The sequence below is a fragment of the Idiotropiscis lumnitzeri genome, chromosome 2 (genome assembly GCF_059441095.1).
Source record: "Idiotropiscis lumnitzeri isolate Australia: NSW breed Sydney's pygmy pipehorse chromosome 2, RoL_Ilum_1.0, whole genome shotgun sequence".
Lineage (NCBI taxonomy): Eukaryota > Metazoa > Chordata > Actinopteri > Syngnathiformes > Syngnathidae > Idiotropiscis > Idiotropiscis lumnitzeri.
The window spans coordinates 33,828,769-33,845,040 of NC_142392.1; the positions used below are offsets into that span (position 1 = coordinate 33,828,769).

Below are 16,272 nucleotides of genomic sequence, written 5' to 3' on the forward strand. Positions count from 1 at the left end.
ATACAAAGACAGAAAAAAAATTGGTGGTGGGGGGGCGCGAATCTTTTTCTTCTTGGTAGGGGCGGGCGTGAAATAATTGAGAAGCACTGCTAGTATATGCAGACATTATATCCATACAATCTTGCAGCCCGATTGAACCACAGCATTGTTGCTTCGTTCCGTAGGAGAAACGTAACCTTCCCACTGCTGTTCCAGCACCGGCTTCTCCGGGCATAGGGAGGAAGTGACGTCGGAGCTGACTCGCTTTTGTGGCGTTATTTTAATTATTTTGTTACATTTTTTTATCAACCGAATTAAAATATTACATAGAATATATATTAAAAGAGAACAGCCAGGTGTTAAAACAAACACAGAGGCAAAGAAATATATTTGAAAAATACGTGCTTACAGCATGACGTCATTAGCAAGCGCGCAGCCTCCGAAGGACCTCGACCACATCCACCGACCCGTCCACACCGGAACAAAAAATCCCACCGCTAAATTCTTCTGATTTAGTGTGGAACTGACTGTAATTTTCTCAAAGGATGTCCAGTGCTACTCTAAAGGACTACGACATAATTCATTAAGTCTTTGTGTCCCGATAACCTCATCTTCGCGCGTTGATGCTTTTCGGCGTAGTTAGCTTAGCTTGTTAGCTAGCTAGCCGCTAACGAAAAGAGGCACATGACTCATCGCCAAGCAGAGATCAAGTGTGGATTTTTTGGAATTATCATTTGAAAATGTGTGCAAAAACGACACCCAAGTACGAAGAGGAACTTTGTGGAATAAAAGAAGAGAACGAGCAACATCTTCAACTGCTGGGCGAAGGTTGCAAGCAGCTTCGTGTTGTGCAACACAAAGCAGGTTTGTACACGTCTTACTCTCATTTGCTTTGTATAGAACGACTTTCTATCGTTAGAAATATGCATCACAACATTAAGTTGTTTGGGGAAATCGTTCAATGTTATTGCCGTTTTATTTTTAAATATTGCCTTTTACTTGCAGGTCTGCTGAGCAATTTTTTATGTCAAATGTAATCAGTGCAGAAAATATATGCCAAAGAATAACCAATAGTGAGGGGTGAACTCCATGTTTTTCCCAGGATAAAATTTGAACTCGTTTAACATTTTACATTTTCTGGTTTTTATATCTTGTTCAAGCAATTCCTTACGGAATGAATTCCGCCCGACTCTAAAAAATGTGCACACTGCGGCGAAAACATCAATGGCGGTTGATCAATTTTAGTGGATAAATTAAATAAATATTACGTTTTTAAAAAAAAATCAAGTACGTATTGGTCTTATTTATTTATTTATTAACTTTGTACTGGCTTCGTCGGGTGAGAGTCAATGAACCTCCGGTGGATCTGCACTGTTTTGTGCACGTGTGCATAGTTTCACTTCATCCAAACATTTAAAATACATTGAATGCATCCATCCAGGGTTGCACGGACCTCATCAGTGAACAAGCGCATGCTGCAAGGAATGCATCTGCATCTTTGGCTTACTATGGGCTTAAAAAGGGAGAACGTCAAAACCCCCTTTTCTACCAACAAGTCCAGGAACATTTAGTTCCTGGTAATAAAGTTCCTGTGGCCCAGGTGGTTTGCATCTCATAGTTCCTGGTAATTTATCCAAATGACAATGATGATGTATCAGTGGGAGGTCTTGTGTTCTTTTGTTACTCATTCCTGACACCCTTTGGCAGTTAAGCATCATTGCAGTTCCAAAATAATTTAGTGAACTCTTAAAATATTATGGTGTATCTTAGTCTAATTTGAATATGTATTGGATAACTTTAATATAAACAGTCATTATTCAAATATGTCAACATGAAAGTCAGAGTGAAAGTGTTGTTGCTTAATGCTTATGTGAAGGGATTTTGTCTCTTCAAACATAATTTTGTTTTAAATTTGATTTAGAAACAGAAATTTTATTTAAAAAAAGGAAAAAGGGGAATGTCGGAATGTACTAGCAGGATAAATGTCATTTTGGGTAAAAAAAAAAACAAACAAACGTAAATCATGCAATAAATAGCCACTCTGATTCCAGGGCCCCTTTAATTCTTTTACGGATCCAGATTATAATGGAAGCAAAAAGTACCCACGATGAAACTATCTATAAATGCAAAATGAAATACTTGTAAACATATTTCACTTGAAGGATTCCTATTCTATCAATGACATTATGTTGCCATGGCCCCCAGTGGTCTGCATCAATATGTTCGGGTCCCACAACAGGTGTTCCATCAGACGCACACAATAGCCTGTGTGTGCTAACTTCAGCTCGCTTCCAGAAACGTCTGTGACTATGTCAGAAATGAAATCGGGCATCAGCCGCAACGTGCTTCCTTTTTAAATGCTCGTTTATCACTGTTGTGCTGCTAAAAGGAGGTTTACATCGTCGGACGTAATTTTGTGAAATGCCCCCATAGTCCGGTCCAAGTTGGAGTCGCACGCATTGCTCCGTATGCGGCAGGTACAAGTCAAGGTAGCACAGTAGAAACAATATAAGACAAAGTCACCGCATGAGCTTTGACTTGACCAAACCAAATGTGTGTTTGTCTTTTTGTGTCCGACAGACGTCAGTGAATACAATCTCTGTTCTGTGAAAGAGGAGCCAGACTTGACTCACATCAAAAAGGAGGAGGAGGAGATCAACAAGTCACCAGTGAACGGAGTCCCAATCAAGACTGAAGATGAAAACAAGGATGAGAGTGAGGACAACAGAGGGGCGGAGCCTCCAAGCAGCATCTCAAGTAGTCACGTGACAACAGAAGGTGATGAAGACCAATGGGGACCATCACAAGTACATAATGAGGACACATTATCAGATGCTCATCACGATGATGATACTTATGATGATGATGAAAATGATGATGATGATGATGGGCAAGCCAAAGGTGAAAGGGCATGTCACACAGACTCATTAACTTCAAAGTTGTCTTTAAAAGGGCACACAAAAACACACACTGGAGAAAAACCCTTATCCTGCTCAGTTTGTGGAAAATGCTTCTCAAGAAAGACATATTTAACAGAACACACAAGAACACACAGTGGTGAAAAACCTTTTTCCTGCTCAGTTTGTGGCCAAAGCTTCCTGTATAAGTCAACTTTAACAAGACACACAAGAACACACAGTGGTGAAAAACCTTTTTCCTGCTCAGTTTGTGGCAAGAGTTTCTCTCAAAAGCAAGATTTAACTAAACATAGAAGAATACACACTGGAGAAAAACCCTTTTCCTGCTCCGTTTGTGGCAGAAGCTTCTTTGATAAGTCAACTTTAACAAAACATAGAAGAACACACAGTGGTGAAAAACCTTTTTCCTGCTCAGTTTGTGGCAAAAGCTTCTCTCAAAAGGCACAATTAACAAGGCACACAAGAACACACACTGGAGAAAAACCTTTTTCCTGCTCAGTTTGTGGCAAGAGTTTCTCTCATAAGATAAGTTTAACAAAACACACAACAACACACAGTGGTGAAAAACCTTTTTCCTGCTCATTTTGTGGAAAATGCTTCTCAAGAAAGACATATTTAACAGAACACACAAGAACACACAGTGGTGAAAAACCTTTTCCCTGCTCAGTTTGTGGCCAAAGCTTCCTGAATAAGTCAACTTTAACAAGACACACAAGAACACACAGTGGTGAAAAACCTTTTTCCTGCTCAGTTTGTGGCAAGAGTTTCTCTCAAAAGCAAGATTTAACTAAACATAGAAGAATACACAGTGGAGAAAAACCCTTTTCCTGCTCAGTTTGTGGCAAAAGCTTCTCTGTAAAGTCAAATTTAGGAATCCACACAAGAACGCACAGTGGAGACAAGCCATTCAGTTGCAGCGTTTGTGCTAAAAAATTCTCCACTAAACGGAGTGCTAAGAGACACGATTGTGCTGGTGAGAATAGCAGCGATCCTTGAAGCTTAAAAAAAGAAAACAAAAAACTGAAGGAACTGACTCTTTGTGGTAAGATATAAATGTGATTTTGAATTAAATATGATAAATTTAGTTTTGCATAGCTCTTTTATTGACACTAAGCCAATGTGATCATTGCCAGAAGAACCATTGTGTCTGAGTGATGATTTTTTTTTTTGTGTGTTTACTTCAAACATGTAAATAAAATGAATTGCTTTTGCCTGGAATAACATTTGTTAACGTTATGCTTTTCAGTTGTCTTTTTAATCGTACTTAATGGAAAAGGTGTGAGAAGAAACTGCTTATGAAATCGGTACCTTCCACAGTAATCAATAAAATCACTTGTTCCACTTGCTCAACTGGCCTTCATTACGCAGTGTGAAAAGGTGAAAAACTAAACTAGAAGTTGAACTATGAAAAGAACCAGAAAGAAAAACGCAAATCGGCTCAGTTTCTCTCAAAGGTTTTGGTATGTCAGGTGTAGACGCCAAATAGGGGTCAAATGTGTGTGTGTATTACTTTTGTTGAGCACTGTGTGGCGCTCTGACTGATTATATAAAAGGGAAGAGGAAGAAGGTATGCCCAGGTACGGACTTAAAGGGCATACAGGTTTTTGACCGCTTGGGCGGAGCGTGTGCAACTTTATGGTGTTTTAGATTGATTTTAATATTGACGATTGATAAATAAACCTAACCTTTTAACAAGATACTCATGGACTCTTTGGTGAATAACATAGCAAAGCAATCACAGGTAACAAAGCCGCCAGCGCGTCAAGCCAAGCCAATCTAGGCGAACAAGCAGTCAATACCTCACTAGCCTACTAGTATACTGGCTAGTACACTGTCAAAAACCTGCCCAAACACAAACTGTGTTGGAGAAAACGACGGATCAGTTGGAGTAACGCAGACGGCGTGGGACGATCGGGGAAGCCGGTGTGTGGAGGAGCAGCCGGCGTTGATCGACTTCGCAACCAGACGTGATGGTTGCTAACATGGCGAATCCAGAGGAGTGCTGCTGACCACCGAGTGGATTGGAGCACCGACGTCATCGTGTGGATTTACAGTTAAGGCGCCCAACGAGAGGTATATGTAGCGCTACTCTGTCGATGGCCAATTGTGTGCACACTTAAAAAAAGGTTAAAAGTCCAATGCATTGGTAACGCTCCGTGCGTTAAAATTAATTCGAACGTCGCGGTTCAGAAATTGCGCTGGATCACGTGACTCACTGACCAACCTTCGCGTCATCACCGGAGCTGAATTTTGCGTTGCGTTCACTGCCAGCACGTACAATGGAAGCCTGTGCAGCGGACATGGACACGAATGAAAATGAAGTACTTAATGATTCGGGAACTCAAAAACGTATTGTTAAATTAACAGAAAAGGGTTTGGTTGATAAACTTGAAAGGTTACAAAACAATAGGAAATGTAAACTTAACAATGCGAGTAAAGTTAGAAGCGAATTGAATGCATTCATGTCTTGTGGTGATAAAACCAAGGTGATAAATGGTCTTGATGAGTTGAAAGGGTTGTGTGTTGATGCTAAAAATGTACATGATTCAATGATGGGTTTGTTGTCTGTTGAAGAGGGTGAAAAGCACGAAATATGGTTTAAAGCCAAAATGATCCCAAACAATGAGTGTTTTTCAAGGGTCAATCTATGGCTTTCTCAAGGTTCAACACAAATACAAGAAATCATAAAAGAAACCGATAAAGGTTATGCTAATGATGAAATCTCTCCTGAAGATAGTGTGTCAAACGTGAGCAGCAGGGTTAGCAAAAAAAGTACCAAGTCCTCTGCTTCATCTGCTAAACTAAAGGCAGCAGCGGAAAGAGCTGCAGTGCTGGCTCGTGTGAAAATATTGGAACAACGACATGCTATTGAAGAAGAAGAAGCAAAACTAAGGAGAAGAATGGAGATGCTTGATTTGGAGGCGGAACTGGTGGCATTTGAAGCCGCGGATGGACATTTATAATGCCAATGAAGAGGGCCAGTCTCAAGCGCAGTCAACTGTAAAGAAAAATGGAGCAATGAATGGACAAGGTTTAAACCCCACAGTCCAAGAGTTTAAACCTCATCATGATGATATGGAAACAGCACAACAAAAGGAGAGATTCAGGATGCCACAAATGGAAAACAAAACAACGGATGTGAGGCCAAAGAAATTGATTGCATCAAATATAAAGCAACAGCATAACCTCCTGGAACAAAGGAAATGGAACACAAATCAGGAGCACCCTTTGGTGGAGCAAGATGGAAAAGCAATGGAAGTAAAGGTACGGTCAACACGAAGTGATGCGCAAGCTCATTCATCAACCACTTCACAGGTTCCTGCAGACCTTTTGACCATTATGAGCAGACAAACTGAGATTACAGCAGCCTTAATGAACCAACAGCGTTCAATGACACTTCCACCAAGAGACATTCCAATATTTGATGGTGATCCATTGCACTACAGAACTTTCATTAAAGCATTTGAGCAAGGAGTGGAAAGTAAAGCAGCCGCAGCAGACAGTTTGTATTATTTGGAGCAATACACCCGAGGGCAACCTCAGGAACTTGTGCAAAGTTGTCAACACATGGCTTCAGATCGTGGTTATGCCGTGGCCAAGGCTTTGCTCCAGGATCATTTTGGAAATCCTTACAAAATGGCCACTGCATACATTAGTCAGGCTCTGTCATGGCAAACAATAAAAACAGATGACACAAAGGCACTGCACAGTTACTCCTTTTTTCTACGCGGCTGCTGTAACATCATGGAGGAGCTGGAGTATGTGCAGGAACTGGACATGCCTGCGAACTTGAGGGCAATCTTGGCCAAGTTGCCCTATAAATTACGAGAACATTGGCGTGGCAAGGCCTATGACATCATGGAATCAACAGGATACAGAGCTGGATTTGCTGACTTGGTACAGTTCATAGAGCGGCACGTAAGAATTCTTTCGGACCCCTTCCTTGGAGATCTGCATGATTACAGCCCTAACTCAACATCAATAGGTCAAGGCAGGTCATATGCGGGCAGTAGAGTGAAGGGGAACGTGGTGGCCAGTACCGTGACTGAGACAGATCCTCCCAAGGTTAAGCAGCCACACTCCTTCGAAGACTATGAAAATGGCCGTTGTGTTTTTTGCTCACTGGAACATTTGCTGGAAAATTGTAAGCAGTTTGGAAGAAAGAAACACATGGACAAGCTGTTTATTTTGAAGAAAAGAGGTTTATGTTTTGGCTGCCTTCGTCATGGACATGTTAGCCGTGACTGTGATATGAGATTGAAATGCGACATTTGCAAGCAAAATCATCCAACAGTGTTGCACATAAATAGACAGGCAACTGCTCCTCAACAAGAGTTGGAAACACCAGAGCTTATTCCCATTTCTCACACGACTTGTGGACATACAGGGGCCGGCAATTGTCGCACCATGTTGTCAGTGCTGCCTGTTAAAGTAAAAGCTGCCAAAGGTGACTGTGTGATCTTAACATATGCATTCTTGGATCCAGGCAGCACCGGAACATTTTGTTCTGAACAACTGATGAATCGCTTGAACCTCTCTGGAAAGAGAACCCAAGTCCTGATACGAACAATGGGTCAAACAAAGATGAGTCATGCCTTTTCACTTTTTAATCTCGAGGTGGCCGGCCTGGAAAGCTCTCAGTTCCATCCACTGCCGGAAATGCTTACACAGGCGCAAATGCCAGTCACTACAGACGATATGGTAACATCTCAAGACCTCCTTAAATGGCCGTATTTGTCAGGTATACAGGTACCGTCCATTCAAGCCAAGGTTGACCTGTTGATCGGGATCAATGCACCCAAGCTATTGGAGCCATGGGAAGTTATTAATAGTCAAGGTAATGGTCCGTATGCTGTCAAAACTGCGCTCGGCTGGGTGGTTAATGGCCCATTGGATGGGAATAGTAGGATGGGAGCTTCTGTCGTATCTGTGAATAGAATTGGTGTCAGCAGGCTGGAGGAGCTGCTAATGAACCAGTATAATCATGATTTCTGCGAGAAGCACATGAAAAGCCATGAAATGTCAAGAGAAGACCAGCAGTTTCTCAATATAGTGGAAACATCTGCCAAGTTACAGGATGGAAAGTATACTATAAACTTACCTTTCAAGAAGAAAGATGTCTTCTTGCCAAACAATTTTGCTGTGGCCCAACAACGGTTACAAGGTCTGAAGAAGAAATTTAAGTTTGATCAGCAACTCCATCAAGAATATGTGAAGTCCATGACTAATATAATCACTTGCAATTATGCAGAACAAGTACCTGACGATCAAAGAGACCTTGATTCAGGAAGAGTTTGGTATATTCCCCATCATGGTGTCCATCATCCCAGAAAGGGAACACTGCGTGTCGTGTTTGACTGCGGTGCCCCGTTTAAGGGCTTGTCCGTGAATACAGAGCTGCTGCAAGGGCCCCTTCTCACAAGCACGTTGATGGGCGTCCTCATGAGGTTTAGACAACAGCCAACAGCCTTCATGGGAGACATTCAAGCTATGTTCCATCAAGTCCGTGTGCCAGAGGAGGATCGGGACTTTCTACGTTTTTTGTGGTGGCCTAATGGAGACACAACACAACAACCAGTCCCTTACAGAATGATGGTGCATTTATTTGGAGCCATCTCATCACCAAGTTGCGCAGCTTATGCTCTGAGAAGAACGGCTCAAGACAATCAGTCTAAGTGCCGACCGGTTGTTATAGAAGCTGTTCAACAGAACTTTTATGTTGATGATTGTCTGAAGAGCACAGCCACTGTCACAAAAGCTATCCAGCTGATACAGGGCCTCATTGCTGTCTGTCAACAAGGAGGCTTTGCTTTGAAAAAGTGGATTTGCAACAGTCATGTTGTTTTGCAAGCCATCTCTGAAGGGTGGAGAGCCAAAGAGCTGAAGATGTTGGATTTGGACAATGACAAGCTTCCAGTAGAAAGAGCGCTTGGTCTTCAGTGGTGTGTGGAGACGGATGCTTTCGTCTTTGGATTGGAAATAAAGCATCGGGCTCTGACCAGACGTGGGATGCTATCAGTCAACAGTTCTGTTTACGACCCATTGGGTTTCCTGGCGCCAGTGGCCCTTCAGGCCAAAATAATGCAACAGGAGCTGTGTAGAAGGGGCTGCAGTTGGGATGATCCTTTGCCACAAGACATTTTAAAGCGATGGAGAAGGTGGTTGGAGGACTTGGGCCAGCTAGCTACATTTAAAGTTGACCGGTGTATTAGACCAGCTGGGTTTGGAGCTGTAAAGCAGGCACAATTACATCATTTTTCTGACGCCAGCGAAGGAGGCTATGGAACTGTCACAGATGTGCGTTTAGTGAGCGACGAAAACCAAGTTCACGTATCCTTTCTCCTTGGCAAGGGTAGAGTAACACCCTTAAAGGTTGTGACTATTCCCCGACTTGAACTGTTTGCAGCTGTTCTTGTTGTGAAGATGGATCCTATGATCAAGGCTGAGCTTGGAATGCACCTTAATAGGTCTGTGTTTTGGACCGATAGCACATCCGTGCTGAAGTATGTTTGCAATGAAGATCTGCGATTTTATACATTTGTTGCAAATCGAGTTGCCGTAATACGAGACTTGTCTGAGCCTGCACAATGGAGACATGTTGGTACAAGGGAGAATCCAGCTGATTATGTGTCGCGAGGTCTGAGTGTTTCTGACTTTTTGAAAAGCAGAAGATGGCTGGAAGGACCAGAATACCTGTGGAGGGAAGAGGATCAGTGGCCACAGACACTGCTGGATGTCTCTTTGGACGTGGAAGATAAAGAAGTCAGGAAGGAGGCAGCAGCTCATGCTGTCAGTGTGTGCACTCCTGTACCAACAGATCAGCTGATCCTATTCTTCTCAGATTGGAGAAGGCTAAAAAGAGCAGCGTCTGGGTATTCAAAGTTGAAATCATGGTTGAAGGAAAAGTGCAAGGGGAACAAGCAGCTGCTTCCCTCAAGAAATGTCACCGTGTTATGTAATAAGCCCATCAGAAAGCCACAAAGACACATTTTAGCATTAAAAGATTTACAAGATGCTGACATTTCCATCATCCGTTACTGTCAGCATCAGAGGTTTAAGTTGGAAATAGAAGCTCTTGCAAAGGGTTCGAGTGTGAGCCGCCATAGCCCTATCTGTAAATTGGACCCTACCTTAGATGATGGGCTGCTAAGAGTTGGAGGTAGGCTAGGCAAAGGTGCAATGCCAGAGGAGGCCAAGCATCCAGTCATCCTTGGTAAAGGTCTGCATATTTCTAGCCAATTTGGATCAGGCAGCGATAACAGGACATCTTGCGCAAGTTGGAGTTAATTGGACTTTTAACCCACCTCCGTGCTCCCACTTTGGCGGCGTTTGAGAGAGGATGATTTGTTCAGTGAGAAGGGTCCTAAACTCTGTTTTACGTCAACAAACCTTGGATGATGATGGACTGGCAACAGTGTTATGTGAGGCAGAAGCTATCTTGAATGATAGACCAATCACCAAGCTGTCAGATGACCCCAATGACTTGGAACCACTCACGCCCAATCATATTCTCCTGTTACGAGGGAAGCCGTCAATTTCGCCTGGTGTCTTTTCGGCTGAGGACCAGTATGGGAAAAGGAGGTGGAAGCAAATCCAATTCCTTGCTGATTTATTTTGGAAGAGATGGGTTCGTGAGTACTTGCCATTGCTTCAACAAAGACAGAAATGGAATGACAAGAAAAGGAACCTGGCTGTCGGAGACATTGTGACCATTATGGATCCATCTGCTCCACGGGGATCCTGGCTTCTAGGGAGAGTCTTGGAAGTTTATGCAGATGCACTTGGGTTAGTGAGATCCGTAAAATTGAGAACAAAATCCAATATAGTTGAAAGACCAATTTCCAAATTATGCTTAGTCTGTGAGACCTAATTTATTTAAAATGTTCGGGCGGGGGGGAATATATTTTAGGAATTGCCATGTTTGTGAACCATGTCAATTAGGGGCCGGTGTGTAGACGCCAAATAGGGGTCAAATGTGTGTGTGTGTATTACTTTTGTTGAGCACTGTGTGGCGCTCTGACTGATTATATAAAAGGGAAGAGCAAGAAGGTATGCCCAGGTACGGACTTGAAGGGCATACAGGTTTTTGACCGCTTGGGCGGAGCGTGTGCAACTTTATGGTGTTTTAGATTGATTTTAATATTGACGATTGATAAATAAACCTAACCTTTTAACAAGATACTCATGGACTCTTTGGTGAATAACATCGCAAAGCAATCACAGGTAGCAAACCCGCCAGCGCGTCAAGCCAAGCCAATCTAAGCAAACAGACAGTCAATACCTCACTAGCCTACTAGTATACTGGCTAGTATAGCGGCTATGTTTTACAAAGATACACCAGGACATATGGATTCAACAGCCTTAATGGGGGATGCTGTTAACCAAGGTTTGATACGCCGATCTGAATTTGTGACGGGTTCCCGACCATTCACCGTGATAGGAGCTCTACACACCGACATATTCTTTTGTGAGAGACATCTTCTCAATAACGTGGATCTACGAGTGAAACTCATCAAAGCCAACGACCAATTTTGTTTTATGAGTCCTCCCGATATGAACTATCATCTGAAAATCATGGGCGCATCCCTCTTTGTGAAAAGAGTCGCCGTCTCACCGGCCATCTCTATCGGTCATGCTGCGGCGCTCAACAAAGAAAATGCTTTATACCCGTTATCAAGAATTAATGTGAAAACTTATTCTATCCCCCAACATTCCAGAACATGTGAGCAAGATAACCTTTTCCTCGGCCATACACCTCGTTATGTGGTGTTAGGGCTTGTCAACCACAACGCCTTTGTGGGCAGAAAAGATTTGAATCCATTTAATTTTGCTCATCATCATTTGGAATATTTAGCGCTATGCCAGGAAGGGAGACAGATTCCAGCCAAAGCCTTCCAACCCCAATTTAATGCGGGAAATGCGGTTCGAGAGCTTCATAACTTGTTTACAGCGACAGGAAGACATTTGAAAGATTTACCTCTTTGTATGAACCGCGAGGACTTTTCAGGCGGATACGCGCTCCATGTTTTTAACTTAAACCCCAACGATGATTCGGGAGCTCTCGCACCCGTCTCCAACGGGAGTTTGAGGTTAGAGATGAGATTCAGAGTCCCACTCCCACACACAACCAACCTTATCGTGTACGCCTGCTACGATTCCATCTTGGAAATTAATTCAAAACGACAAGTCTTAGTGGATTATTACTGATGAACGGGAGAGAGCTGGAGAAACTCATGAAACGTCTACAAGGGCGTTTATTTGGAGGCGTTTACGCTTCGGATGAAATAAATTCGCTGCAACCTACCCCACCAATCTTCTACATCGTCAACACACATCCTCGCAACCTACCTGGAGAGCATTGGCTAGCTCTAACGCTGGAAAAAGATGGAACGAGTACTTTTTTGATGCTTTTGGAATTCCCCCGGAATTTCAATATTATCCGCAAACCATAAACATTTTTGAAAAAACATTCCCGACGTATTCTGTACCATAACAGACGTCTATTATTTAACCCATAGAGGTTGCGGGTTGAGTTATCAGGATGTGCTAGCATGCTACAAGGATGATGTGTTACATAACGACGCCATGGTGTCTACTTTTGTTAAACATTATCAAACGTGTGTAGAAAAGCCTTGTACCGGACAGGCGGCGTGTTCTTTTCACAAATTTAAAACATGTCATTGTCTGGAATCATTTCAAAATGTTTTTATTGAATAAAACATATGTAAAAACATACAAACATTTCCGATTTTTCATTGACACTTATGAGGGGGTATAACCCAACCACTTTACAGAAGCAGGTCTTCTTTTTCTACTCATCTTCTTCCTAATGGCTGTCCTCTTCTCGATATCACCATCATCAGAGCTTAACGACCCTCAGAGTTTCAATCTTCTGAATTCATCGCAGGCGTGGGGGTTGACGATGGTGGTTTCAGGAATATTGAGTTCGTATAGAGTGTGCAGAAACTCCTTCGCAATGTTTTTGCCCGTCACAGTAATCTGTCTGAGTAAATCGGTCATATGAGATCCTTTTATCGGTTTATCTTGATACATAAATTCGTGACGAGGGGTCCAACTTCTATGGGCGTCCTCGAGTTTTCTCAAAACATAGTTGGCGTTTTTCCGATAACGAGTCGGAACGTTTTGCAGGATATCGAACCAGGACTCAGTTTCATCCCCCACCTTTTTGTCTTGCACTTCGACAACCGAGCTCTTTGAAGAGTTCAAAACTTCTGGTGTTAGCGGTAGGGTCATTGCCAGGGGTCGTTCTTCCTTTTCTCCTTGTTTGAGAAGAGTTAAATAACGGTGCAGTTAAGACTGATACTTTGTTATTTTTTCATGCTGGGTTAACGATCGATCTTCTAAAATGGCTTTCATCTTCACATCCAAAGCCTGTTCAGCCGTTTGTCTGATGGTAGGTTCGGGTTTTTTCAGTCGTTCCAGTTGTTGAGGCGATAGAAGAAACATCTTCTGGGTTGCTTTAAACTCATGATGGTTAATTTTTGTTGATTAATCTTTCTAAAAGATTACCTAGGAGGGGTACAACAGTCCCCAGCAGAGGAAGAATAAATCCACCCCTTTGAGTCAAAGCGGCGCGTTTTTTCTTCAGGCTCGTTTTTTTATGGGCCAATAGTCTAATAATTTTCTTTTGTTTTTCTAATTTCTTAAACTGTGCAGGTGAAAGGGGTATATGACCTTTCAACAGATTAAAAGCAATTTCGCACAATACCTTGATCAAAGAGGCCGGACCCTTGGTCAGTATGTCTTTACGCCTCTTGGTCGAGGCTTTAAACAGGGTCTTGAGGAGCGGAGCGTTTGTTTTTAAAAGCTTAGACATGTTAGCTTTTGGGGATGTAGACAGTCGGCCACTGATCCGGAAGTACACCCGTCCTCAAACGATATTGTTCTGGACATGAAGGATTTAAATCCACCAATAAATACCCATGAGCGTCTTTGGTAGCATCTTCAAAACTTTCTAAAAAGTATCTTTTCTTCGCAGGGAAAATCTGATTCGCCAAAATACTGGTATGTAATTTATCCCGAGGATTTTTTAACTGACTTCAGTCGCCATCAAGTTGCCAACTCCTGACATACCAAAACTTTTGAGAGAAACTGAGACTATTCACGCTTCTCTTTCTTGTTCTTTTTATAGTTCAACTTCTAGTTCAGTTTTTCACCTTTTCACACTGCGTAATGGAGGCCAGTTGAGCAAGTGGAACAAGTGATTTTATTGATGATTGTGGAAGGCAACGATTTCATAAGCACCATTTCTTCTCACACCTTTACCATTAAGTACGATTAAAAAGACAATTGAAAAGCATAATGTTAACAAATGTTCCAGGCAAAGGCAATTATTTTTATTAACATGTTTGATGTAAACACCAAAACAAATCATCATCACTCAGACACAATGGTTATTCTGGCACGGATCACATTGGCTTAATGTCAATAAAAAAGCTTTGCAAAATTCAATATATCATATTTTATTCAAAATCAAAATTTACATCTTACCACAAAGAGTCGGTTCTTTCATTTTTTTTTCTTTTTTTAATCTTCAAGGATCGCTGCAATTCTCGCCAGCACAATCGTGTCTCTCAGCTCCCTGTTTAGTGACAAATTTTTTAGAACAAACGCTGCAACTGAATGGCTTGTCTCCACTGTGTGTTCTTGTGTGGCGTCGTAAATACGACTTTTGAGAGAAACTCTTGTCATAAACTGAGCATGAAAAAGGTTTTTCTCCACTGTGCGTTCTTTTGTGGATTGTTAAATCAAACTTATGAGAGAAGCTTTTGCCACAAACTGAGCAGGAAAAAGGTTTTTCACCACTGTGCTTTCTTGTGTGACTTGTTAAATTTGATTTTCGAGAAAAGATTTTACCACAAACCAAGCAGGAAAATGTTTTTTCTCCAGTGTGTGTTCTTGTGTGCCTTGTTAAATGAGACTTTCGAGAGCAACTCTTGCCACAAACTGAGCAGGAAAAAGGGTTTTCTCCACTGTGTGTTCTTGTGTGGATTGTTAAATCAAACTTTCGAGAGCAACTCTTGCCACAAACTGAGCAGGAAAAAGGGTTTTCTCCACTGTGTATTCTTGTGTGGTATTTTAAACTTGATTTTAGAGAAAAGCTTTTACCACAAACCAAGCAGGAAAATGTTTTTTCTCCAGTGTGTGTTCTTGTGTGGCTTGTTAAATGAGACTTTCGAGAGAAGCTTTTGCCACAAACTGAGCAGGAAAAAGGTTTTTCACCACTGTGTGTTTTTCTGTGCCCTTTTAAAGACAACTTTGAAGATAATGAGTCAGTGTGACATGCCCTTTCACCTTTGGCTTGCCCATCATCATCATCATCATCATCATTAGTATCATCATCATTGTCATGAGCATCTGATGTGTCCTCATTATGTACTTGTGATGGCCCCCAGTGGTCTTCATCACGTTCTGTTGTCACATGATGACTTGAGCTGCTGCTTGTAGGTTCCGCCCCTCTGTTGTCCTCACCTTCACCCTTGTTTTCATCTTCAGTCTTTATAGGGACAACGTTCAGTGGTGACTTGTTGATCTCCTGCTCCTCATCCTCCTTTTTGATGTGAGTCAAATCCGGCTCATCTTTCACAGAACGGAGATCGTTTTCACTGACATCTGTAGGACACAGAAAGACAAACACACATTTGGTTTGGTCAAGTCAAAGTTCAGGCGGCGACTTTGTCTTATATTGTTTCTACCGTGCTACCTTGACTTGTGCCTGCCGCATACGGAGAAATGCGTGCGACCCCAACTTGGACCGGACCATGGGGGCATTTCACAAAATTACGTCCAACCATGTAAACCTCCCTTTAGCAGCACAACAGTGATAAACGAGCATTTAAAAAGGAAGCACGTTGCGGCCGATGCCCAATTTCATTCCTGACATAGTCACAGATGTTTCTGGAATATGAATTCAAATTCAACTAAGATAAACCATAATATTTTTTTAGAGTTCACTGAATTATTTTGGAACTGCAATGACGCTTAACAGCCGTAGGGTGCCAGTAATGAGTAACAAAGTAACACAACACCTCTCACTGTTCCGTCATCGTTGTCTTTTGCATAAATTATCAAGAACTATGAGTTGCGGGGGAGATGCAAACCACCTGGGCCACAGGAACTTTATTATCAGGAACTAAATGTTCCTGGACTTGTTGGTGGAAAAGGGGGTTGTGACGTTCTCCCTTTTTAAGCCCATAGTAAGCCAAAGATGCAGATGCATTCCTTGCAGCATGCGCTTGTTCACTGATGAGATCCGTGCAACCCTGGATGGATGCATTCAATGTATTTTAAATGTTTGGATGGGGTGAAACTACGCACATGTGCACAAAACAGTGCAGGGCCACCCGAGGTTCAT

The 16,272-nt window shown here is 42.2% G+C and overlaps 1 protein-coding gene across 1 annotated transcript; it reads left to right on the forward strand.

Moving 5' to 3' along the window:
- Nucleotides 1-705: 705 nt before the first annotated feature.
- Nucleotides 706-3,893, forward strand: LOC148342363 (uncharacterized). The gene is made up of 2 exons (XM_088288158.1): nucleotides 706-843; nucleotides 2,560-3,893. The coding sequence occupies exons 1-2, from the start codon at nucleotides 720-722 to the stop codon at nucleotides 3,891-3,893; spliced, it is 1,458 nt and encodes a 485-aa protein (XP_088144284.1). The 5' UTR covers nucleotides 706-719.
- The last annotated feature ends 12,379 nt before the right edge of the window (nucleotides 3,894-16,272 follow it).

What these genes read in the sequence shown, in the direction of transcription:
- LOC148342363 (XM_088288158.1), top strand. Translation starts at nt 720, where the DNA reads ATGTGTGCAAAAACGACACCCAAGTACGAAGAGGAACTTTGTGGAATA. An exon ending in TGTTGTGCAACACAAAGCAG is followed by an intron (nt 844 to 2,559) that starts GTTTGTACACGT and finishes TGTGTCCGACAG; the next exon opens with ACGTCAGTGAATACAATCTC.